General features: G+C 32.6%; 1 protein-coding gene across 3 annotated transcripts; it reads left to right on the plus strand.

The window, feature by feature from the left end:
- The first annotated feature begins 4231 nt into the window (after positions 1 to 4231).
- On the plus strand, positions 4232 to 25696 carry LOC114282053 (E3 ubiquitin-protein ligase UPL6). 3 transcript variants are annotated; one of them, XM_082875879.1, is made up of 26 exons: positions 4232 to 4689; positions 7327 to 7424; positions 7629 to 7756; positions 8879 to 8993; positions 10192 to 10372; positions 11112 to 11294; positions 11510 to 11692; positions 11871 to 11952; positions 12151 to 12260; positions 12370 to 12674; positions 12824 to 12920; positions 13501 to 13644; positions 13809 to 13892; positions 13976 to 14062; positions 14276 to 14416; positions 14579 to 14704; positions 16095 to 16193; positions 17503 to 17570; positions 18079 to 18145; positions 18607 to 18777; positions 18869 to 18958; positions 19238 to 19318; positions 21962 to 22035; positions 23670 to 23741; positions 23857 to 23946; positions 25028 to 25696. In XM_082875879.1, the coding sequence occupies exons 1-26, from the start codon at positions 4531 to 4533 to the stop codon at positions 25092 to 25094; spliced, it is 3102 nt and encodes a 1033-aa protein (XP_082732005.1). In that variant the 5' UTR covers positions 4232 to 4530; the 3' UTR covers positions 25095 to 25696. The 3 variants fall into 3 exon arrangements, with proteins under 3 accessions (XP_082732005.1, XP_082732006.1, XP_082732007.1); XM_082875880.1 differs by having other exon boundaries at positions 8882 to 8993; XM_082875881.1 differs by lacking the exons at positions 18869 to 18958; positions 19238 to 19318; positions 21962 to 22035; ... (1 more) ...; positions 23857 to 23946; positions 25028 to 25696 and adding an exon at positions 18323 to 18450 and having other exon boundaries at positions 18607 to 18697.
- The last annotated feature ends 1177 nt before the right edge of the window (positions 25697 to 26873 follow it).

Below are 26873 nucleotides of genomic sequence, written 5' to 3' on the forward strand. Positions count from 1 at the left end.
CTTAACTATTTGATCATTTATAAGTCTATAATGAGTGTTACTTTCTGAAACCGCTAAACCTAAAAATCCTGTGCACACTAATAAATTCTTTTCTCCCCTTTTCATTTTATATTCTCTACTCTTTATTCCTATTTTTATCTTTTTATGAAAGGTTGAGGTTGGTAAAAGGAAATCTGGTGTAAAATAAACTATTCCTCCTTTTGAATTCATATCTAATTCATAGCTGCCTGAAATACTCTGTCCTACATCATTAAATTTATCATCATAAAGACATAAAAAGACATTAGTTCCTAAATTTTCTCTAGTTAAAGCCTTAACTCCTACCACAATTAATCCTAAGTGAGTTATTTTGAGGTGTTCATTTACAGCATATTTATAACTTTCTCTGTTTATTAAATTTAGCTCTATTTTTTCATCTTCTTGAGTGACGCTAATCATTTGTTCACCATAGTGTTTAAATAAATATCGTTTTTTATTAATTTTTCCTAGCTTATATACATATTTGGCTGGAATTAACTCTAGTTTTTCTTTTTAAAATTTTTCTATTTGTTGTTCCACATCTATAAATTCTTCTACTTTAACATCTTCATCTTCATTACGTTTCTTACTGTTACTTTCTTTTATTAGCTGTTTAAACATTTTTATTTTCTATAAGTTCTACAAACAGGTTTCTTTGATAATTTAAGCTTTTCAAAATATTTAGCTATATCTTCCTCGTTTATTCGAGATTGAGGTTTACTTGCTTCTACTCCTTTTCCTTTTTGAAGTATTAATCTTTCTAACGAAGCTAAACGATTCTCTAAACTATGTAGTTGTTCTGTTAATTCTTCAAATTTTTCACACAACCGAATAAGAAATAAGATTTCTATATTATTCTGTCTTACTGATATTTTATCTGACTGATTTATTCCTTGATAGCTACTAATTCCCTCTGGATTATTATGAAAGTCTTCTGCTTGTCTTAAAATAATCTGATAATCTCTATTAGCCTTCTTATCACTACTCATAAATCAAGATCTTATTAGTTGTTCTAAAATTTCTAATTTTTGTTTTAAATTATCTTGAATCTAATTGATCTGTTCTATTTGTCCAGCTATTTGATTTATCTGATTATGAATTTTTTTTTTCAATTAGTTGCTAAAATTCTAATTCTAATTATTTTGAGCTATTAATATTTATGGCTAAAATTAGAGTTTCTATTTCTATCTTGGTGGGGAATTTTACTAAATTTAAGTCTATCTGTTTTTGTAGGATTGAACTACACTGATCTTGGATATAATTTAATTTTTTATCTTGATCTTTAATTATGCTGCGAGTATTACGAAGATGGTCTATAGATAAAGTAAAAAGATTACTAATTTTATCTACGTACTTTTTAATATTTTCTGCAAAATTAATCTGATGATCTATAATACTATTTAGCTGATAATTATGTTCGCTATGGAGCTGATGTGTAAAAATATCTTCAAAAATACAACAAAATTTATTTTTATTTATATGAAGACGATGGTTATGATTGCTGAGTTCTAAATCTAAATATTCTATTCTTTTTATACACAAAATTAAATCCTACATTAAAATTATTAAAAGCTACTATAATATGAAATTTATTACTAAATTGTCCAAAAATAAAAACAACTCTATTTTCGTAAGCAAAATGCATAAACTAACTTAAATTGTCCTAAAACCGAAGACTGCTCTGATACCAATTTTCTTTTGGGTGAGTTAGTGGTCTACCACTATTTTGAAATTAGGCTGAGAATTATTTAATTAATTCTACAGTTATGCTAATAAATCTTCAAGCTGTTGTATAGCTAGCTTTAAGGCTTCTTGTTTTATAGTTATCTGTCTATTTATTTGAGTGATTTTCTAATTATAATTTTCTAGAGATCTTATGGAGGCTAATGATAACAGAAATTGATATCTTAATTTTTAATCTTCTAATTCTTGTATAAGCTCAGTATTGGATCTGATTTTAATTCTAAATTCTTCTTCTAAATGCATAAAATTTTGATTTTAAAGTTCTTTTATGAAAAACATTTCCTTGATATTTCTACTCAAGTTGCTTTCCTTATATTCTAAAATTCTTTTTTTTTTGGTAAAACTATGTTTAGGCAATGTTTGCTTTCATTACATGCACTCCCACCTTAAAGCTAAGCCTCGTTCAACATAATATATTTTTATTTTCTATTTCTTACTTTTCCTGTTCTGCTTACAATTTGCCCTTAAATGCCTAACCACGGCTCCCACGGGCTCTTCAGCTAAGGTCACTCAGTAATAAAATAGAAAACAATCAGATATTATGAAGGTTCAAAGCATGTAATATTAATGAGCAAGCAAGCATTCCATAAACTTTGTTTTTCCAAAAAGAAAATCAATTTTTAGAACAGAAGGGTTGCCCTTTTGAAATATCTAAGGAAAAAAAGAGACTCCTCACACTTCATATTGATATGAAATATACTTACAAAGATTATATTACAGACTTTGAGATTCTGAAAGACTTGGGACACTTAGAATTTTTTGAGAATCGGAGAAGATTTTTACAAGGAAGAGTGGAGGAAAATTTTTCATTGCCTCTTCTGTTGGCATGAATGCCAATTTATACAATACAAAAGGAGGATAAAAACAAAACTCAAAACCTAGACTTAATGCCTTACGTTCCAACTTTTCCTAAAAGTCTAAGACCTATTTAAGCCTAGACATAGGCTTTTTCAAAACTTTCTTTAAGTAATAAAGACAAAGACTATGCATACAATTATATGCCTATTTTCACCAACTTTCTACGCAGATAAAACAAGTAAAGGGTTTGGATAATGATGTCGAGTACTGTTTTGGGCCCCATTGCACATCATTCAATCTTTCTTTTTAGATAAAATTTTGATACTATAATTTATTATAAGACACGTGTAAGGATTTTCACAGCTTTTCTTTATTGGAGCAGGGTAGGGGTCATTTGCTCTATTAAAGTAGTGAGTGAAGGAAAAGTCTTACTACTGACAGACACAAATAATTACAGACATAAATATTTACAATAACTATTGTCGTTTTTTAGAGTGCTTTTCTCTGATTGTTGAAGAGAGGCTTTATTTTCTACAAATTGTCCTTTTTTCTGAGATGCTAATAATTGATATAGACGCTTGGATAATGAATCTTCAAGGTGGATCCGTTGTAGAAGATTTACAAAATTTCAAAGAGTCCAAAATTTACAAAGAATTATAATACTTCAAAAGTATTATATGAGTCTAATTATGGACTGGCCTTATTCCTTGCCTAATGTAAGTCACGCCATAACCGTTTTTACGAATATGCATCCACCGTTGGCCAGTATTCCATGTGAGATGGGCTGGTAAGTTGGGTATTACAAAGGAAATCACAAATAAGTCACATAAGTAAGCTCAAATATAATTGAGGCCCGGCCCATCACGTGGCGTTTGAAGATGCAATTGTTTGATTTAAAAATTATTTTTACTTCAAAAAAGAAATAATAAAAAAAAATTTATAATGAAAAAAACTACATTTAATTCAATTTTAAGCATTAAAATTAGACACTAGTTGTGTTCACGTTTTCTGCTCATTAAAATATTTAAAATTTTGTCTCAATTAATTTTTTGAATACATATAATTTTCATCTTATATATATATATATATATTTCATGTGATTACAAGATATAGTAATAATTGTTTTTAAAAAAAAGGAGAAAAATAAAAATTTGAACCATTAATAAATATTTCATGTAATTACAAGATATAGTAATAATTGTTTTTAAAAAAAAGGAGAAAAATAAAAATTTGAACCATTAATAAAAATTTCAAAGTAGCCCACCCAAATGGGGTGTTTTGTTATTTATTACTTTAATTTAAAAGTTATAAAGTTGTTAAGAAAATTAATAATTCATATTAAAAAGTAAAAATACATATTTTTTTATAAAAAATTAAAAAATTATTTTTAATATATTAATTCTTTTATTTTATATTTTAATTAAAAAATTAAAAAATTATTTCTAATATATTAATTCTTTTATTTTATATTTTAATTAAAAAATTATTAAAATAAAATCTTCGAAACCAGACGTTAGGTCTTGTTTGGAAACATGTTTTTTTTAATAATTTTTTAATTAAAATATGATATAAAAGAATTAATATATTTGGATGATTTTTTAATTTTTTATGGGAAGAAGCGTAAAATATAAAAAAAATGTATAAATTATTAATTTCTTAACTTTTTACTTTTGACTAAAAAACGAGGCCCAATACATACAAAAACCACGACAATGTTTTTCTTAATAGGTTTTGAGGTTGGAAAAGGAAAAACCAAAAAAGCGACAAGAAGGCTATTTTGTCTTTGAATTCGATCGTAACTCTTCTCCGATCCAGAAACAGTAGTAGTTTCGCTCTTCCAACTCAGCTCTTTTCTCTCAGAATCCACTTTACCTGGAAAACAAAAGCCCCTTGGATTCTAGGGCAAAGTTTCCAACCAAACTCGATTCACTCCGATTCATCGTCGTCGGAAGCAGTAATTGCGGTGGAGCAATGTTCTTCAGCGGCGACTCGTCGGCTCGGAAGCGAGTCGATTTAGGAGGGCGTAGTTCCAAGGAAAGAGACCGTCAGAAGCTTCTTGAGCAGACTAGGTTAGAGAGGAACCGTCGCTTGTGGTTGCGACAGCAGAACTCCGCCGCAATCAAAATTCAGGTTTACATATATAGTTGTATACATATCATATAGACAGAACTTTGATGCTTTATATAATCGATTATACACTGGTTATGTCATCCAAAGATGGATATAAGTCGTTTACATTGATTAGGTGACAGTTTTTTTTGGGGGGTGAGATGTTATTGAAATTAGGGCAATGCTGAATTTGACGCTTATTTTGTGATGAAAATTTTGTTTTTACTTTTGTTTTAATTGAAAATTGAAGTTCTTAATCGGGGCAAATGGTGTTGTTGGTGTTTATATTAATTTTGTTGGGAATGTATATATGAGGTGAATTTTAGTCATCGGAGACTGCAATTGAATGAATGACATGCATAGTTATTTTATTTCATTTGAATTAATGTTCTGATTATTGCATGAAACAAGGGATTTAATTTAACCCCTTTATTTTAGGATAATGATTACTATTTGTTTTATTAAAGCTATAGGTATTATGAACTGATGCGTATTTACAATTTAATGGCTTGTTTGGTGACATCATATTTGTGTACCATAATGTGTCGGCGAGTTTCTAAACAATAGGTGTGATGTAAATTAATAACTTCTGAACTTGTAAATTAATAACTTCTGAACTGGGAAACTATGGGCTTGTTTGGTTTGTATTTGAGAAATATGTTTTGAGATAAAAAGTACGAAAATTTGTTTGGTTTGGTTTTTTTTCGAAAGATGTTTTGAAAAATTATTTTGAGAGAGTTTTGGAAAAAGTGATTGATTTGATGTGTATGAGAGAGAGATTTGTTTGGAAAATTTGTAAACTAAACAAGTTTTGAAAAAAAATTTTGGAAAAATTTGTTTGGTTTGATTACTTTTGAAAACTTATTTGTAGAAAATTTTTCCCAAAATTTTTTGAGAAACACAAACCAAACAAGGCCTATGTTTTTGAGACACGTTGCCTCTGTCAACTTCCTACGCTTACTTGATATAGGATGCTGTGAAATGCCAAAAAATCTCATTTGTGCTGTGTCCAATTTATATAGAGGAAAAAAGGAACTAATTTGATAGAACCCATATGCTTCATTTATAAGTTGTTATAACCAAAACTGGTGAGGACTGAGGATACCAGCTGATGTGTGGGTCTTGGCACATGTAAAGGGCTAACATGAACAAAAGGTTTGAAAACATTATGGAGGGGAAATAATATAGCAAATTAGAGCATTAGCTGACAAGGCTTTATATGAGTCTGGTATTGGCAAGACCATGAGCTATTTTTGCCAAGTAAGATCACTATTCTTTGTGAGATTTTGAACTAAAATCAGATGATGTTTTATATTCTACTCAATTGGTTTAAATAGAACTTTCTCAAGATATTGTTTTATCTCCTAAATTTTGTGAAATTAAAAGATTTGGTTATGATATTTACAAATATTAATCAACAATTAGATTTGTTTGAAAATGAATATAGGGGCTACAACTTAACTTAACTAAGCTTGGCTCAACTTGCAAGCATATAATCACTTTTTTCAACCTAGGGTTGTGTTTGGGCAGGGAATCCCAACAAGAGGTTGGGCTAGGTTTTGCTTGGCTTTGCACGAGGCCCATGCATTCCATTCGAACTGGAACCCAATCTATTGTATGCATTTTATTTGCATCTTTAATCACTAAGTACGTTGAATAGATTTTAATCGCTTATGCTTTGAAACTTTCAACAGATTTTAATATTGGAAAAAATATTCTCGACGAAGAAGAATGATGGTAAATGCTCCATCTTTTACATAGAGACTTCAATGCAAGTTTTCAACTCATGCTTCACAATTTATTTTATCTTTCCTTCATTTAAGACCTTATTTTCTGAAAGTTGCTTCTAACTGGTGTTTGATTAATCATAATACATTATATTTTAATGGCCTATCGTTAGAAACTTTGAATAAATTTTAACGTTGAAAAAAATATTCTCAACGAAGAACGAAGGTGATAAATGTTCCTAACATCAAATGTTTCTTCTTATTATTTTTTTCACATAGTTTCTTCAATTTAGGTTTCACATGCTTTGCGATTTAATGTATTTTTCCTTTTATTATGACCATATTTTGCTCAAAGTTATTTGTCCACCATTGAAGTGACTTGTCCTTCACATTTTGAAGTGACATTGTTTAAGTGCGAATGTCAACTTTCCTCCAAAATTTGGAGACTATTTCTTTATTGACTTGTGAATCTTCTTCAGTAGGGATGGCAATCCAAGTCCGATTACTTGAGTACCTTCCTGCTCTTCCATCTAATGGGTGGGTTTAGGACTACATAAGCAAGCCTGACTGGGGTTCGGGGTGGGATCAATATAAGGGTTGCTTACCCCTCCATACCCTATTGTATTTCTAATTTATAAGAATGCGTATTTACTTTCAAATTTCAAAGCCATGTATTGGTTACCCTAGCACGCACATGACTCTAACTTTGTTGATGTTAGTTGCTTGTAAAGGCTAGCAAATACAACTCAGCTGTGGGGATCAAGAATAGGCATTTGCTCAATTTTTACGCAGTAACCTTTATTTATTTATTTATATTTATTCTGACTTAAAATATGGAGCTTTTACATTTGTTATTCTTTAGAGAAGCATTCTAGAAACTTGTTCATTTGTTTCTTGTGAGGTTTGGAAATTGACTACTTTCTACTTACAGAAATGCTTCAGAGGAAGAAAGGCAGTGGAAGCTGAACGTCTGAGGGTGAGAGAGCATTTCTTTATGACTTATGGGAAGCGTTGCCAAAATGTGGACAGGTAGTATTCTTGGATCCTCACCCTCAAGTTAGTACGTGGTTTTATTTCTCTATTTTTTTTTTTTTTTTCTCTTTGTAATTGTGGTCTCTACTAATGTCCATATGGTAACTTGATTTGGTAATGTGCTTGCTCCAAATTGGATCTCCATTATCTTTTTGAATCCACCTGATCTTACAATTTTGTTTGATGTCTCTTTACATCCAGGCATTCTTTTGGGCTGGATTCTGATTTTCTCCGCCAGTTACTTTTCTTTTTTAATCCACAAAATGTTGCTGATTTCTCTGCTCTTGTGGAGACATGCCGATTACTTCAACAATTTGTCCGAGAAAGCGGTGTGTCTAATCAGTCTTCCTTCTTAATGAAACCACTTATTGTTATGTGTTGTGTGAACACATTTAACTTTCAGTATGGTCTACAACATACTTAAAAAAGGACTTTGTAGTCATTTCTCTCTCTCTCTCTCTCTCTCTCTCTCTCTCTCTCACGCGCGCGCGCACACACACACTCATTCACTCCCCCTCCCCTCAAAACTACAAAACTCCTAGACACTTGTGAATGCACATACACTTGCTCACACGCACATACACACACCCATCTTTCTCTGGCATTTACTGAACTTGCGGCAATAGTATGAGTTATATAATTTTTGGAATTTCATTTATTTTTCAGGTAATTCATTGTGCATGCTTCTTTATCTATTAACACTTATTACTGCCTGAAGTTTAATAGGAACCAATAGAAGTACTCGTGTCATATTAATTGTTTACAGGAAGTTCATGTTGTTTTTCTGTAGCTTCTATAGGGTATGTTGCATTTTCCGTACCGTTGGCACAGACAGCCTACTCTAGCAATCTGACTGATGTCAGGGAACCTTAATCTGCATTTTTCTAAAGACGTACTTTATATGCTCATTTAGTAAATCTTTTGATCAAACAGGCAAATGTGGTGTTCTGGAGTAGTGATGTGTGGTGTTACTGGTGTGTGTGCATGCCTTCACAATATGCATACTCACCCTGACATTTCTTACTTGACCTTTCAGACCAAACTTGATGCTATGTGGAGGGGTTCATCCTTCTTAGTCCAACTGATTGATCTGAACAAATACAACTTCTACCTTTATTTAGTTGTTTCTAGGAGTTTTTGTATTCCTTGATTTTCTTAATAAGTTCAACAATTATTTTTACTTGAAATATTTCCGCTGCAGTCGCTACTTATACCATGCGGTAAAAGTTTATATACCTGTGCCATCTTCCTGAGTATATTCTGATATAATCATTCCAGGCTCAAGCTTTCTAGTGCTTCTGTGCAAGCTTTTTTCTTCTCCGCCCTCCCACATACGGTTTTGTTGGGGTTCATTCATTATTCTGCATTGTCTTCCTTGTCACTTGGTTGTGTATGCTTCATTTTGTTCTTTAGAAACTTGTTTGTAGTATTTACAGTTTTTAATCTTGCAGCAGGAGGTATTCTGAGCCTCTTTGCAGGCGTTGACTATTCTTCTAAGTACGCTGTAGTTGACTACAGAGTGAAACAACTTGCATATGCTTGTATTCGTGGTGTTCATCAAAATAGGTTTGTTACTTTCTCTCCTTCTGCTGAATGTTGGGTTGCCTTGAATTTGGCAATCATTTCCTGGTTTGTAATTCATTTGTGTTGTAAGCTAGTTGTACTGTACCTATTATGAGTGAGCAGGCTTGCAACTTTCTGATGAACTTTGTCATGTGTGCTGCATGCATTTTTTATTATTTTATTGCAATAATTAAGTCCACTTACATTTAAACAATGTTTAAACAATACTCACATATATGCATTAGGATTTGAAACAACAAATTTTTATTGAACTTAAGTGAACTTCAAAAAAGATAATTATGACCTGATTGACTTGTGAACCTTCTGACCGTTAATTATATTTTTGAATCAAACTAATCTAATTCATTGCATAAAACTTATATGAAGAAATCAAAAATGATTCAGGAACTCTCACACCTTGCTGCTTTAGTAGTGAGACTACAAGAATTATATTGCATTACTTTAGCTTGAACAATCAGTTGCTAAAGTAATCCTTTAGTAAACTTGAACTTTCTCCTGTTTATATATTAATACAAGTAATCTCTTTTTTGTATGATACCCAAAGCTTCACATTGGCATTTTACTCCTTGACCAATTGGTTTCCTGATAAGCATTTGGTGCTGAACTGTGGTTGTAGACTTCCAACTTCTGTTTTTTTCTTTTGTTATCAGAAGAAATAGAAAGAGAAATCTCATATTTAAGCAGTTGATATCCATGACATTATGGTCACCCATTCCTCATTATGGATGATGGCAGTCATAAATTTGGGTGGTTTTGTGGTTCAATCTAAGTTGGATAACCTAACCTTGTTACTGATAAGGTTTAGCTCGGACTAGTTCTTTGATTTTGTTGTTTGTTGAAGCTTTGACCCCATTAAACTTGTAAGCATATTTCATTGTAAGGTTTGTTGCTTGTATACATTTTCAGTCAATTTTTTTTTATTGATTAGAGAAGTATGAGGTAGAATTATACCTCTTTGCAAATAATCAGCTTGCTGAATCTTGTATCGATGTTCAATTTTTGTCAACATACGTAACTAAGTTTCTAATATTGAAACATGTTTAGCTATAGTTGATATAAAGCCATTAGAAATTGTTACTTTGATGACTTTGGTGTGGAACCATAAACTTATTGATGCAGTTTTTATGTTTTAGTTGCTTTGAAACAGAAACTTGCTTACTAGAGGTTTTTCTATTGGCAGAAATCAGTTGAAGGATCAACTGTTTATGACGTCTGATAAATCCAGTACATCAACAATCCTCTTGTTAGAGGCAGTCGTTATGTTGATTGATCCCGGACTTCCCTGGTCTTGTAAGATAGTTGGCTATCTCTTGCAAAGAAATACGTATTACTTGTTGAGAGAGATTGTTCTCACTGGAAAGGTACATTTCAAACCAACTGGCCCTTTATAATTTTTGGTTGTCTTCCATGATATATCATATAATCATACCTTTTTTTCTTTTCTTTTTTTGAGTACATGCACTTACATTTAATCTTATTCTTAGAGTCTTAGGTTAACAATTTCTGCGGAAAAGTAATTGGGGCAAGCCATCATTAAGTTGTAGGCCTTTGTACTGTCAGGGGGTTCTCTTGAATGTTTGTAACTGGGAGAATTCCAAATGGCATAAATTATTCTAAAAAATTAATTAATGCAAGAACTGTGATCCCTAGGGCACTGTAATGTGGTTTTAATCCAGCATCGACATTGGGTGTTCTTTAAAGCACGTCTGTTGTTGAATCTTGTTTGCCATAGTTGGTATCTGACCTCCAAGACTTGGAGACATCATGAATTATCAGGATTTTGGTCTCGATTGTGAGAAACTGTCGGTATTTTTTTTTTTGTTTTTTGGGGATAGATATTAGATTATGTTAAAAAGGCATAAAAAAAAAGTGGGTGCAAAAGCATGTGATCACAAGGAGGTGGGACCTAATCAAGAATTCCCGTGAATAACCTCTAAAGAATCCCAACCATTGTCTTGCATCTTATACTCACTTGGTGATAATAGAGTGCTATAAAGAATCACACTGTATGGGACATCTCCATGATCATTTTTCAAGATAGGCAACCCTAATAATTTGCATGTGATGGACTACTTTGATGATGTGTTCTCAATTTTGCAGGAAAGTATAAAATTTCAAGATTCTGTTGGGAAAATATCTTCTCTGGAGAGTATCCTTGCCCTCATTATACCTCATGTTGGTCAGAGATCATGTGTTTGTGCTAATATTGATCCCCGATGGAGTTTCTCATCACAAATTCTTACAATTCCTTTCTTGTGGAAGCTTTTTCCATATCTAAAAGAGGTAGTTTGGTTTTCTCAGACCCCACACTGCAACATTATACTTTCATGTTTTAGATTTCACCAGGGTCTAGTGGGGCAGAATCTCTTCCAAAGTCAAGACACAAAACATTTAATATGTTCTCTTTCTCCTGTTAATTTTGTTGCCAAAAAGTTTTATTTCAAACATTTATTACCTTGTTATAAAAACTTTAAAATTTTCTTCCTTTATTTATCCAGATTTTTGCAACACGGGGGCTGAGTGTACATTATATTCATCAGATGGCATTATGTGTGCAAAATCATGCTAATGTTTTACCTAATGATATAGCAACTGAATTTCCGGGTTATGCCTGCCTTCTTGGCAATCTATTGGAAACAGCTGGAGTTGCTTTTTCTCAGCCTGACTGTTCATTTGATATGGTAAGGAAATGATGTGATTTCATAATGTACTGGTATTGTTTGTTTGCTCCTCCTTTAGACTCTTTGGATTTGTATTAATAACGAGTTTGGTGAAAAAGTTCACGTTTATTGCTGTTTTTTTTTAGATGCCAAAATTCAATAAAGTTTTGTTCTCCCCTTGTTTTCTTTTCTTGATCAGGCCATAGACTTTGCAGCTGTTGCGACATTTTTGCTGGAGGCGCTTCCTCCTATGCAATCATCTAACAAAGAAAGTAAAGAAGGTATGCTTTTAACATAATATACTTTTCTCTTTTCCTCCTTGTTTTGTGTATTTTTAGGGTAATTTTTTTTATACTTAATTCTTTTATTTTCTTTTAATTAATTTGTGTGTATTATAGAACCCGATTAAACTATGCAGTTTTTCTCAATTGCTTATTAAATTGTATATTTATGTGCCCTTGGTACTTCTGATTACTTAGTGGACGAGGATGAAATAATTGTTGGTGATGAAATGATGGAAAAAGGTCTTAATAAGGATTTGGAACTACAGATTTCCAATGCAATAGACCCGCGGTTTCTTCTACAATTGGTGCGTAATCCTGATGTCATACTTATTAGTCTCTGACATGACAATTATTTTGGTATTCTCAACATATTTACTGCCTTAACTATGTCTGTATTTTATGCCTCGTGAGCAGACAAATGTTTTGTTTGGAAGGATTTCATTTGTCAATGGTTCATATGAAGAAGGGGCTCATGGTAAAGAGGTGCTAGCTGTTGGTGCTGCTTGTGCTTTCTTGCATGTGACTTTTAACATTTTACCCCTTGAGCGTGTTATGACTGTACTAGCTTATAGAACAGAGCTTGTTCCTGTAATATGGAAATTCATGAAGCGATGCCATGAGAATCAGATGTGGTCAGCATTGTCTGGGCAATTATCATATCTGCCGGGAGATGCACCTGGCTGGCTGTTACCTTTGTCAGTTTTCTGCCCTGTGTACAAGTAAGAACGCTGCTTCTATGTTCAGTTTTGATCGTAATTTCTTTACAGTTGTCTGAATTAATTTGATGACAGTATGTGGTATGTCTGAGGTTTTGAACTTATGGCACAAGTTGAGGGAATAAGTCTAACGCACTTATTTGATGGATCAGGCACATGCTTATGATAGTTGATAATGAGGAGTTTTATGAGCAGGAGAAGCCACTGTCAATAAAAGATATCAAATGCTTAGTTGTTATCTTAAGACAGGTAATTTTTTTGTGGTTGTAGAATCTTCAGGTGAACATATACATAAAAATGACACTTGGCAGTATTTCATAGTTTTGTTCATGTAATAGAAGTTTTTGCTGTACATGTCATGTAAGATGGAAAGTCATATGGACATCCTTTAGCCAAATAGTCTCCACATGTGAGGAGGAAGTTGGATAGCTTGATATACATTGTTGAGACCATTTCTTTACAAATTAAGCTTTTGGGACTAGTGGTGATCTAACATGAGCAGCTGTTAGTAGAACTAGAATTAGTAGTTTCTCTTGCTACTTAAGCTATGCCTAATAGAAGTGTATATATTACCAGTGAAGTAGTTCGTTCTTTGTATTACAAATGCAACTACAAGTAACAAGGACATTTGAAAAAACTAAATACATTACATTAGATGAAAATCATGTCCAACGCATGGGCACCCCTACTAGTTTTATTAATAATTGAGAAAAAATAAAAATGTTATATATATCATAGTATGCTCAGTGGCAATGTTATTACTTGATATGGTGTAGGATGGAAATCCAATTGCTATAATTGTAACATTTGTACTTGCTCATTTCTGTAGGCGCTATGGCAGCTCCTATGGGTGAATCCTGTCACCCCCCCCAACCCAGCCAAGTGTACTGCTGACGTCTTTACTCTTAAGAGGCACCCTTTAGAATTTATTCAGCATAGGGTTAGCATTGTAGCTTCTGACCTTCTGTCACAGGTATATATGATCTCATCATCCTGCTAATTGGTGCTTTGCTTTGCAGAGATAGACAGTATTGTTTGTTTAACGAAATGAAATTCTTCTATGCATATTCAAGATTGTGGGAGATAATATGCTTCATTGTTGTTCTTCTAATTTGTTGTATAAAACTACTATTCTAGTTGCAAGATTGGAACAACAGACGGCAATTTACAGCCCCTAGTGATTTCCATGCTGATGGCGTTAATGACCATTTTATTTCACAGGTAAATAGTGTTTCATAATATCGAGGTCTAGGAATTAGAATGTTTTGGCACTGTTGTTTTAACATGATATCAACTTTCTCCAGGCTATGATAGAAAATAGTAGAGCTCATGAAATACTGAAGCATGCTCCATTCTTGGTGCCATTTACAAGCAGAGTTAAAATATTTACTGTGAGTTGCTAACTCATTACAAGTTTGTTTTTATATCAATTCCTGCATGTCTTATTTAGTTATAAATAAGATATGCTGCTTGTCATCAACAGTTTTATTGTTTATATGTTTATTTGGCTTACTTTTCTGTAAGAAGAGCCTGTCAAATCATTAACTTTCTTTCTCACTCATTTGTTTATTTTGTGCTCTATTATTTTGAAATTTATCTACCAGTCACAGTTGGCGGCAGCAAGGCAAAGACATGGGCCGCATGCTGTTTTTACAAGAAACCGATTTAGAATACGAAGGGATCATATTTTGGAAGATGCTTTTAGTCAGTTGAGTGCATTATCCGAAGAGGATCTTCGAGGGCCGGTAATGTCTCAGTCTTTATTTTTTAATTTCTTTTGCTGAACTATGAAAGATATGCCCTGTCCTTGGACAGTCAAACAGACACATGTTCAAATTTTCTAGGGAAAGATTGAAAGTTTTTTTTCTCTATATCAATATATGTCATTTTCTGATGAATGTTCCCAGATTCGCGTCACATTTGTGAATGGATTTGGAGTGGAGGAGGCTGGTATTGATGGAGGTGGGATTTTCAAAGATTTCATGGAGAACATTACTCGGGCAGCTTTCGATGTCCAGTATGGATTATTTAAGGTTGTAATTTGTATAATATTGTTGAGAATTATTCAATCTGCGCTCTCTCCTTCTCTCTCATATGTCTATGGTAAAGAAAAATGATCCGTAGGGTTATGCCTTTTGATCCTTTTTTGGTGTTGTTGCACTGTGTTATGGGAAAATCATTTGCTATTAAATCAATTTTTGATGATGAAGAGCTACGTCTATGCTTAGTGGTAGTTCACATGCAAGCAATCAAAACAATTGTTGTTTTTTTATTTATTGGCGAAAGTCAATGGTTAGTTGTTAGATTAACACTTAGAGCGCGTTAAACTCACACCCACTGCTTGCAAGAACTTAAGTCTTGCCTCCTAGTCCACTTTAAGGAGTGGAACCGAAGACCTCCCCTTAAGAGTGACTTGGTGGCCGAAGGGCTAGCCACACAAACTATAACCCCTTTGGTTTAGCAATCAAAACAATTGTTACTTGTAAGTTATAATGGCCCCATTTGGTGTAGCTATTAAAATAACTTATAGATTATAGCTTAACAGATTATAGATTATGACTTTAATCAGAAGTTGTTAATCTGTTTGGTGTAGCTGTTAGATTATAGATTTAAGTTGCTGAGTAGTGTTTGTTAAATAAGCTGTGAAATAGTTTTTTCAATTAATTTTTATTTTTTGTTTGTCTACATTTCTCATAAAAAATAATAATAATAATCTATAGTCCATTTGAGTCTTTTTCTATTTTTAAAAAAATAAAAATAAAAAAATTTAAGAGTATAACCATAAATTAATATGTCCACAGCAGAAGCTGATAATCAGAAGTAAGGGGTGAGCAGCTTCTCAGAATCAGTTTTTTTGAGTTAAAATAAGCTGTTAGAATCAGAAGCTGTTTGAAATAAGTTTAACCAAACAGTTCAAAATAACTTTTTTAAAGCTAAAAGTCATAAGTTGGCTCTGAAAAGCTGAAACAAACACCCCCAATGACTGGCAATTTCCTTGGTAGATGCATTTTTCCTAGTAACCCCGCCCTTTTATGTGTACTACTTCTATGAAATATTACTCTTCCATATGAATTAAATTAGTCATAAAGCTCTTCTTAGGGTTTAGAGGGTGAATATTACCATATTTTGGTTGAACGTGGTCACTCTAGAGATTTGGTCTCGTACCCAACCAGTCCATACCTCCCAGCACCCTGCTTTGGCAGGGCCTACACTAGGCAATGCCTTTTATTTGTTTTTCTAATTTATTACATTGTCATATAATGTCATTAATTAACACTTGTTCTGAGCAAATGCTGTTGTTTTTACTTCTAGAGAATTGCTTTATCACTTGTTTTCTATACTTCTATATGTCCACTGAACTTTCCTAGCCGTATTCTTTTGTCTTCCTATGTTTTATTGAGTGGTCTTGGTCTGTTAATCCAGGAAACAGTGGATCACCTACTCTACCCCAATCCTGGATCAGGAATGATACATGAACAGCATCTCCAGTTTTTTCATTTTCTTGGAACTGTTCTTGCAAAGGTAAGAGTTGTGCCTTCATCTGTCGCATACTCAGCATGTAATATCACACCAATTAAAGAAGAACTGCATTGCATGTAAAGAACTAGTACACAAACTGGCATTACATTTAAAGAACTTCTATAATGGGCGAATTTTTTCTTTCAGCAATTACTAATACAATCTGGTTCAGCTATTATGTAATATATTGGCTGTGCTTGGTTTAGGGGTGGAATCATAATTCCACCCTCCTATTTCAGTGCTGTGTTTGGATATAGTTTTCAAAAATTGATTTCACACCCACGTTTGAAATTTTTTTTCAGAACATGTTTGGCAGAGTAGAGTTTTTGAATTTGAAAATTTGAAATTGGGTCTACCCGGATGTCTAGAACAGTGCTTATCTTTTTATTTATTTTTTTTTTTTTTGCAATTGCCGCCTGTTATTTGAAAAAGAAAAGAAAAGAAAAGAAAATATATTTGTTTTTGATATTTTTTAAATAGATAATTTTTTTTTAGACCAAATGACATTATTTGGCCATTTATTTAAAATTAACAAAAAAAAATTTAAATAAAAACTAATTTGTCACAGTAATTTTTTAAAAATAAAAAAACATTTTTAAACAAAACAAATAAAAAAAAATCCAATCAAATATACAATTAAAAGTAATTTTAAAGCACTAGCTGAATATTTTTTTTAACAAAAAATAATATATATTTTTTAATATTTAAAATAAAGAAATATTTTAGTAATTTTTTGAATTTTTTAAATAAAAAATTTATCTTTTTCAATAATTATTTTTTTGAATTGAATTTTAAAGAGTTTGGTTATGAGTTTTGATGAATTTTCTATAGAATTTTGAGTTGTGTGTTTGGTCATGAGTTATAAGTTTTTGAATTAAGTCTCATAACGGAACAACCTTTTTTATTTCAAAATTCATTTCAAAATTCAAAACTCAATTCAAAACTCATAACCAAACAAATTTTCTCTTTTCAAATCATGATTCAACTCACAAACTCAAAATACAACTCCATTCTTAAATCATGATTCTAAAACTAAACCAAACACTATCATTTTTTTGCTTTTATCGTCATATTGTTTTATATTTTCTTACTGATCACTTTTCAGATTCAGTAGGCCTTTTCCTTTATCCTACAATTTTCTTGCTGTCTTTTTGTTCTTCATTAATCACTTTTTTGCTTGGAATCTGTTCAATTAATTTACGTAGGAATTCTATTGTTAAAAATGACAGTTGAATTGTTCTCTGTGCTGTCTATATTTGTTCTCTTATGGTGCTTTACAGTGGGACATTATATCTCTTTGTAATTACTGCAGGCGATGTTTGAAGGGATTCTTGTTGATATACCATTTGCAACATTCTTCTTGAGCAAATTAAAGCAAAAGTAAGGTTGCACCCCATGTGGCATTCGTAATGTATATTGTTATTTATCAAAAACACAAGAATTTATTAAAAAGAATTTCTTGCAGATGATCAACTTTACATCACTTTTCTTTCTCTCTCCTCCACACTCTCACTCCCACTTCCACTCCCCTTCTAAAAATTGTGGAAAAAATCCGCACATGCTTTATATGTATCTGCATACACATTATGGTCCTATGGAAGTAGTTTTGAATTTCAAGACCATCTCTGCATATAAAAGATGAGTCTTTTTGGGTCCCAAATTGCCTCATAGTAGGTGTTATATTTTTTAGTTTTGAATTCTAGTTTTCAAATCTATTGATTGTGATATGTACTTTGGGCACTTGGAATGGCATTTATATTTCCATTTGAAATGTTCAACTTGAGTTCTTACTAAATATGATGTTTATTTGCTTATTTTCTTGATGTGTATGCTAATACGTGTTCTCTACTCTATTTAATTTTGATGCATCCAAAATTTTGTTGAGCAGGTACAATTATTTGAATGACTTACCTTCCCTGGATCCAGAGTTATATCGCCACCTTATTTTCTTAAAGGTGATATTTCTCCCCCTCCCTTGCTCTCTTCTTTGAGCATTAGTTTTTTAGTGAAATCTTATGCTTCATTGATTTGCAAAAATTGATGAAGCTAAGAAATGAATTGTTTGAACATTGTTATTGCCTATCCAACCAGAAGTTGTTATAACTGAATCTGTATATATTATTTCTTGTCAGCCAAACAAATTTTATGACATCTTTGGATGTCCATGCAAAAGGGAAAGTTTCAGTTTTCCGTTACATTTTAAAAGGCAGGAAAATCTTCCGTAGAATAATCACTGAAGAAAATGAAGTGTACACAAATGGTAGGATAAAATTAGGATTATACTATTTTTTGAGGTCTAATGAGATTATAATCACCTTTTGTTGTTTTGTGGCTCAATTTCATGGCCAATCGGGTGGTTCTGTGTAATTTCATGTTATTTATTGATTTATTTATTTACCTTTTGTTTGATGTACAGCATTATGAAGGTGATACTTCAAAGTTGGAATTGTACTTTGTTATTGTGAACAATGAATATGGAGAGCAAACAGAAGAAGAGTTGCTTCCCGGAGGGAAAAGTATACGTGTTACTAATGAGAATGTCATTACATTTATTCATCTTATAGCCAACCATCGTTTGAATTCTCAGGTTGCAAGGGTTTTCCTCTTTCATTTATTAAGTTTGTTTTCAAATTTAATCATTTTCTCCTGTAATTATGATGTCGTAATATAATTTTCAGATACGCCAACAAAGTTCCCATTTTCTGAGGGGATTTCAACAGCTTATACAGAAAGATTGGATTGACATGTTTAATGAACATGAACTTCAGGTATTGCGATTCCTATTGAATGATATTTAAGAACCACGTGGTGAAAGGATTACTGTGATTACTTCATTTAGTAGGGAGAGCTATGAGCCTCGTCAAAACATACAAACAAATAATATTTTGCTGTTGTATGTGGCCAATATGAAAAAAAATTGCAATATAATAAACATGAACTTGCAGACCAATTAATATTGTTATCCATTTAATGTTGCATCCAGCCACGTATGAGAACTTTAATTTGTTTTGTGGGGTCTCAGTTTCTAATTTCATTTTTTTTTCCAGCTTCTGATATCTGGATCACTTGATGGTTTTGATGTTGAGGATCTTCGAGCCCATACTAATTATGCGGGTGGCTATCATAGTGTAAGTTACCTTACATTCTGTTTTGTTTATTTTTCATTCTCCCCACCCCTTTAGATCCCTGGCTCTGAATTGTCTATTTAGGAAACACAAGTCCTTGCAGTGCTCTTGGGTGGAGATTGTTGTAGAATTTTATTCATCAGCAGTTGTCAACTTGGTTTCTTCAAGATTCAATTTAGGGGTTTCTTCACAATTAAATCCACATCTCAGTGCCAGTTTTCCCCCAAAACTCATTTCATGCTTGGGCCAAGTATCCGCCAGCTGTGTTACATGGACTCGGCACTTTGGGGCGAAGACACGGGTACGGGTGTGGAATCTATGTCGGATTTGCCTGTTCTCTCTCAAACACGGCTCTTTACAGACAACAAAAGAAATGAAAGAGGTGAGAGCAAGAGAGAACTTGGTCGAAGCTCCATCCAGTCGAAGATCGAAGACCTCCAGTCGAAGCTCCATCCGGTCGATCCAGTCGAAGATCGAAGCTCCATCAGTCGATCGAACAGCCGAACGCCCTAGACGGCTTCGAAAAGCCTCTATCTCTCTCTCTCTCTCTCTCGCCTCCTCTCTCTCCCTCGCGATCGCGATCGCGATCGATGGCTTCGTTTTTCTCTCCCACTCTCTCTGTCGTTCCTCTGTCTCTTGATTCATATCTATTCGTATCTATCTATATATAATAATAATAATAGTTAAGGAACTGAAAAATAAATAATAATAACTATTATTACAATAACTATAATAATCAGAATCTTACGATTCGCGATTCGATTCACGATTCGATTCACAATTTTTGCAAAATCGATACGAATCTATAAGTGAATCTCTTTTTTATCAAAATCTTACGATTCGCGATTCGATTCACGATTCGATTCAAATTTTTTGCAAAATCGATACGAATCTATGGGTGAATCTATTTTGGAAGTAAATCTCTAGTGAATCGCACGATTCACAATCGATTTACGATTCAATTCACTTTTTATGATTCATGTAATTTTTTAAATTATTGTGTCCGGCATATTTTCGACTATTTTTTTTTCCATGTTTTTAGTGAAAATGACATAATACAACTTTTAATAGCGTTTAATACTAAAATAACCAACATATATACATAATTTGTTGTTATTTTAGTGATCATGAAATTTTTAATAGAATCCAATCAGATTCAGTCAGACCCAACATATTTTTAACCTTTCTTCTCATTTTTTTTTTCCCTTTAAAAATTCATAATATATCTTCTAAAGATGTGTAAGATTAAAGTTACAATATGAATTATCTATTACTATTTTATTAAATTGAATATAATTGAATATTACATATGTGAGGTCTGTTATACCTTTGAAAATGTTTTAGGCTTTAAAATAAAATATTCTAAATAATTCTTTCTTATTATTTGCTCACTGTTACTTAGAAAAGTACGTATGCTTATTGTCCAAATATCAATATCGTTATTAATTATTGTTATTTTGAAAATTGATAATTTGTCTATTTGGTTATTATCTTTATTAAGAATGGTTGATAAAAAATATCTAAAAAGAAAAAAAGTAAGATAGTGATCTTTCATAAGAATCTTTGTTAACTTCTTACCTATTAAACTACGTGATTATCACGCAAAATAACATTTTCATTGATTTAAGTCTAAATATTTCATATTCATAAGATATATTTAACATCTAAATGTGTAAATATATATTTTTAAGTAATTTCAAAAAAGTGACCGAATCTTTACGATTCGCGATTCGATTCGATTCGCGATTCGATTCGATTCGCGATTCGGTACAAGGTCATTTCGATTCACGATACGAATCTCGATTTGACAACTAATAACTATTATTATTATATATTATATAATAATTATTATATAACATATAATATATTTATAAGATAATATATACTTATATATATTAATTAAAAAAATAAATACATGTGTGTAAAATAAAATAAAAAAATTAATTGAAACACATTATTTAAAAAATATAATAAATAAATAAAATAATTAATGTATATTAAAATAAAAATATTTATAAAAAAATTAAAAAATTTGCCGTGTCCCCTACTGTATCCGTATTCCCATTTTTTAGAAATTGTCGTGTCCCGTGTTCGCGTTATAATAAATATATTTTTTTTTAAAAAAAAAACTATTTGACGTATCCCGTACCCGTATCCAAATTTAGATACATATCCACGTATCCTTAATTTTTAATTTTGAAGTGTCCGACCCCTAGATACGTACCCGCACCCGATACCCGTACCGAGTCCGTGTAACATGGTCCCCCAGATACTTCACCTGTGCTATATACGTTCAATGTTTGCAATCTAGATGATCTTTTTTCTTGTTCGTTCTGTTCTGTTCTGTCTTTTTTGGAAAGAAAACTGTTTCCTCTGCTGGTTCTGTTACTAAATTGGAAATGAATAGCATGTAATTTATAGTGCAGGGTCTGGATTAAGACCTCTTAATCTTGCTACCTTAACAACTCATTTCTGGCTAACCTGTGGTATACTGCTCTGTGGGTTTTTAAAAAAAGTCTAAGGAATTCAAATTATGATCGGGATTAAGTTTTTTATTTATCTGTTTTTATGATGAAGTTTTTAGTTTCGCTACTTTGAGCTTTGGTATTTTTGTAGTTGACAGCTACTTATCATTTCTTTTGATAGGAGCACTATGTCATTGATATGCTTTGGGCGGTTCTCAAGAATTTTTCCATGGAAAATCAGATGAAATTTTTGAAGTAAGTTTATCATCTGTAATTTATTTCCTAAACTCTCTGATGTGTGGGTTATATATAATGTTATACTTGGTGCAACAGTTTCATAGCAGTCACAATGTATTCAGATATATTCTTAGTGTATATCCTTAGAACCAAATCCAATTTATACTCCTTTTATATGTTTGTTTTCTCAGCTTTGTATCTTTCTGTTAATTCTTCTTCTTCTTCTTCTTCTTCTTCTTCTTCTTCTTCTTCTTCTTCTTCTTCTTTTCCAAGTATATTTATCTATGTGCTTTTCTTTGCGACTGATTCAATACCAAAAAAACAATTGGGATAAAACCTTTCTGAGTTGGTATGTTGACTTGAGTCTATTTCTGTGGAATTGCTAAGTTACTAGATTGACAGTACTTGATTTACATAAATAACTCTGAATGGTAAATTGGAGATGGAAATTGTTTTAAACTTGAAACTGTCTGTGGGAAAAGTGGTTAAGCACGTTTGTGGTGGTGATCAATGTCTACACTAGGAACTTGAATTTACTGAGGGGTTAGAAAATATATAGGTAATGGAAGTGGAAAACTTAGCCCAAGTGATTTTAAGCCTTTGTGTAAAGAGTATTTTTTCCCCCTTCTGTTAATTTTTTTTTTCTTTGTATTTATTAGCATTGTCTTCATGCTTTTCGATAATAATATTTGACTTTTCTTTATAAAAACATAAAGAAAAATCATTCATAGATTTTTGGGGGCTGTAGTCACGTAACATTTTGTTTATGGGAGACTCTCAACAAGAGGTTTTTTTTTTGGCATTGCCAGCTATCTTTAAAAATTTCATGCTTTTAGAGTTGAGATTTCAAGGTGCCCCTTAAAAAGTGTCCATTCTTTCATCGAATTGCTTACAGACTAGCAATACAATTCTTTTGATGCCTCAAGTAATTGACCCCAATGTCAATTTTTAGACCCAATTTCAGCCTCATTTCCTTTAGCCAATTGGTGTCTTAGTAAGTTCCAGTGTTTCCTGGAGGTTTGCCAAAATGAGAAACTCACATTTATGGGACCGTGGATGAAATGCTATGTATGGTGAATTTGTACAAGGGTATGCAGGGCATTTCATTATCTATATGTCAATTTCTAACTTTCTCTTCAAAAGAAATCCTTGTATCGTAATTTCCAGTATTTGTGATGCACCAGAAATACTAAATGTTTATTGTGTTGTTTTTTCAACTTGAATAGCACACACATAGATTTGTAGCTAGACTGAGGGCTCCTGCAGTTAATACCCTTCTTGGCCACGAAGCAGTAGTTGTATTCTTCAAAACTAATCATAAGGGCTCTGAGTACTTTGCTGACATGCTGAGTGTGTGCAGCATCGTTGTGTTATTTTCGAACCAATTTTGAAATGTTTTAGCCAATTCTCTTTCATGTTGTATGACATTTTTGTAAAAAAAAAAAAAATTATTCCACTGGACTTGAGGTGAATTGGTTCATGAATTTGCTCAAATAAAAGTTGAGCACTTTAAACATTTTGCCAACATACATGGCACTCTCCATGTAGTCATGTAGTTTATGTAGGTAGCTGTTAGGGCTTCAAGATCTTTTGGATAGAACGGTAACCAAATATCTTTGTTTTCTTTTCTGGTTCTGTGTTTTCTGTCTCAGGTTTGTAACTGGGTGCTCTCGAGGACCTTTGCTTGGATTTAAATACCTTGAGCCTTTGTTCTGCATACAGAGGTGATATCCCTTTTTTGTTTTGCTTTGTGAGTTTGTGTAATATTTTCGTGAGGTGATAGCCCTTTTTTTGTTTTGCTTCAGTTTCTGAGAATTTTATTTTTGAGTATTCTCTTAGGGCTGCTGGTAATGCTTCTGAAGAGGCTCTTGACCGATTACCAACATCAGCTACTTGTATGAATCTTCTAAAGCTTCCCCCGTACAGAAGGTTTGTCCCATTCTACTGTTTTTCTGTGCGACAAATCTTATTTTTGCTCCAAACTCTCTAATTATAACCAGAGGGAGGGAGGGTCTGCTGCTTCAATGAATTTTATTGATAGATTTAAGTTGCAAAATATGAAATGAGGGTTAGACAACCACACAAGGACTCAAACACAACGCCGCCCAATTAGTACACTTTAATGTGTGTTTGGAAGGGGAAAGATTGAGTGGACACCTAATCTTTTGGCATAATGCTCAAAGTGGTGGCTCCAAGACTTGAACCCATAACCTCAAGGTTATTAGGCTAAGTCTTAACTATTGAAGGACTCAAAAACAACGAAGCAATAATTGAAACTCCTGTAAACTATACATAGTATATGAATAGTTCATCGCCATTCAGCTCAATCTATATCCATGCCCTTCATTAAAATGAAGGTGCCATAATCAGGGGTGAGTGTGCACTAGGGCATACCGAAGTTGATCGAAGCAAAATTTTTGGGGATTCCTGCCGGTTGTGGGCTTCTTTTGTTTTCTGGTTATCATTCAATAGTCCAACCATGATGTATCTTGTTGAAGATAGAGGGTTGTAATTTTAATTAAAAACAGGATTTTCAATGGTCACTTTCTCTTTTTTATTCATTTCTTGTTTCCTCACTGCAGTCCAGGTGGTAGCCTTCAAACCCGAATAAGGGCCAATTAGAAGCAGCCCTACCACTTTCATGGGGTCGTGGCTCTTGTAAAATACTTGAAACAATTAGTTATTCTTGTCTCACTGAAAATTGTGATTGACCAAGAAATCTTTTCCACTTACCAAAAGGAAAAAAAAGAATAGGATCTGAAACTAGCTTAATTCTTATCTTTCTTGGTCTTTGGATGTTATGAGATCTCTCTTGTTCTGTTTACATATGCAACTTATTCTTTGTTTTTTTGAAAGATTTGTCCTGGTCCATTATGAGTTTTTTCTTTTCTTTTCTTTTCTTTTCTTTTTATACCATTGTAGCCGACCCCATTTGATGGGACTTAAAGCTTGGTTTGGTTCGGTTTGGTTACCATTGTTGACTCTCATCAAATCTTTGTCTATGGTACAGCAAAGAGCAAATGGAGCAGAAATTGTTGTATGCTATAAATGCTGATGCTGGTTTTGATTTGAGTTGATAGCTAGAGAGCGTGTCTTTTCCTGTGCTACATGTTATGCGCCAGGTTCGTTTGAAGAGAATCATTGTATCAACAGAGAAGGTACCCCATGTGATGGTCCGGTCAATACTAGCTGGTGTATGTTCAGAATCAGACCATCTCTGGACAACTGCAGAAGATTATCAAGACATAGGAGTGAAGGGTACATGGAACATATGTAGATATAATGCATAATGTACATATACATAGGTGGGTTCATCTTTGATATATATCTTCTTTCAGTTGTTAAATGCATGACCTCTGGCATGTGGGTATAGTCGGGGGTTATTGGTTGATAAACTGTAATTGAGTTCACACCTGTATTATTGTAAGTTTTTTTTTTTTGAATTGAAAAAACTTGATTATTTATGCATATGAGGATGAAATGGGCTCTTGTAAGGGGGCTTTGGCTGCCGGAGTTGGTGGCCAGAGTGTGGTGGAGGGCTGTGGAGAGGTTGCCAGAGGCCACAGTGATGATCGTTGCCGGAGTATTAGGAAAATGGTACTTTGTTCATGCACCTGAAAAATGTATGAATAAATTCATTTTCGTTTTAGGAAATATAGCCCATGGTTTTGCTTTTCAAGCACTTCTCTAGTTGAACAGAAAAAAGAAAAAAATGGTCCCACAATTGCTCTTGTATAGTTTCTCACTATGGTGATCGTTATCAAGGATATACTTGTGGCATGTTTGTTTGTTTGTTTGTTTTCCGTCTGTAAAATGTATGTGTTTAAGGTTAAGGGTTTCACCTCCTTTCTCACGAAAAAGGTTTAAGGGCTCCATTGATTGTTCTCAGTCTAAGAAATGTTATATTTCTCTAATTTAAAAGTTTTAAATAAAGTTATAATGACTTGACAATGAAAAAAATAAATAAATAAATAAAACAAACCAGACAAAAACATCATATCATTATGGGGTCTACACACATTAGAGTTCACTAGAGCTTTCCCTTTAGAACTCTCAATCTTTTTTTTTTTATATTATTAATAGTAATGATAGAGAGTACTAGAGTTGGAGTTTTAATGTCAATTCTAATGATGTGGTAATATATAAAAAAAATAAATATATATATAGTTAAAGCATCAAGTCATAAGATATGTTTATCTCTAGAGCTCTTCATTTAAAGGTCTAAAACATTTTTGTATTATTAAAAGAACTGATAAATTTCACTCGCATGATGATGTACACTGCTAATAAAACAAATGAAACTTAGTAAATGATCACATTGTATGAGCTTTTTTTTGTTGTTGAGTGACGTTAGGGACTCTAAATAATCTATTAAATTTTTTATCAAACCTCTCAAATTAAGGTAGAATTTACACACATGTGGATTTGTGTGGGTCATACATTCATATGAGAAGTTTGATAAAAAAATTAATAAATTATTTGAAATACATAACATTTTCCTTTGTTGTTTGTTTTTCATTTTTCTGTGTCTTTTGGCTGCTATCTTAAATAACGTTGAGGCCTAATCTTTTCAATTTCCATCACAGTTGCCAACTATTGGGGGTTACTTATTTAATAATTTTCCAAATAGAGATAGAATTCATCGCATAATGATGATCAATACTGACAACAATACAGATGATTTTCAATGAATGTTGTTCCCATTATGTCGGGCCGGCTTTTTGGCCCACCCCGACATTGCTTCTCTGTTTTCAGAGACTTCATTTAAAAATAAAATTTAGAAACATTTGAGATCCAACGTGAAGCAAAATTTCTGGATGCCATTATGTGAAAGATAGAGAACAAAATAAGAAGTC

The sequence above is a fragment of the Camellia sinensis genome, chromosome 6, assembly GCF_055761805.1.
Source record: "Camellia sinensis isolate YWXY chromosome 6, ASM5576180v1, whole genome shotgun sequence".
In the NCBI taxonomy this organism is placed as follows: Eukaryota; Viridiplantae; Streptophyta; class Magnoliopsida; order Ericales; family Theaceae; genus Camellia; species Camellia sinensis.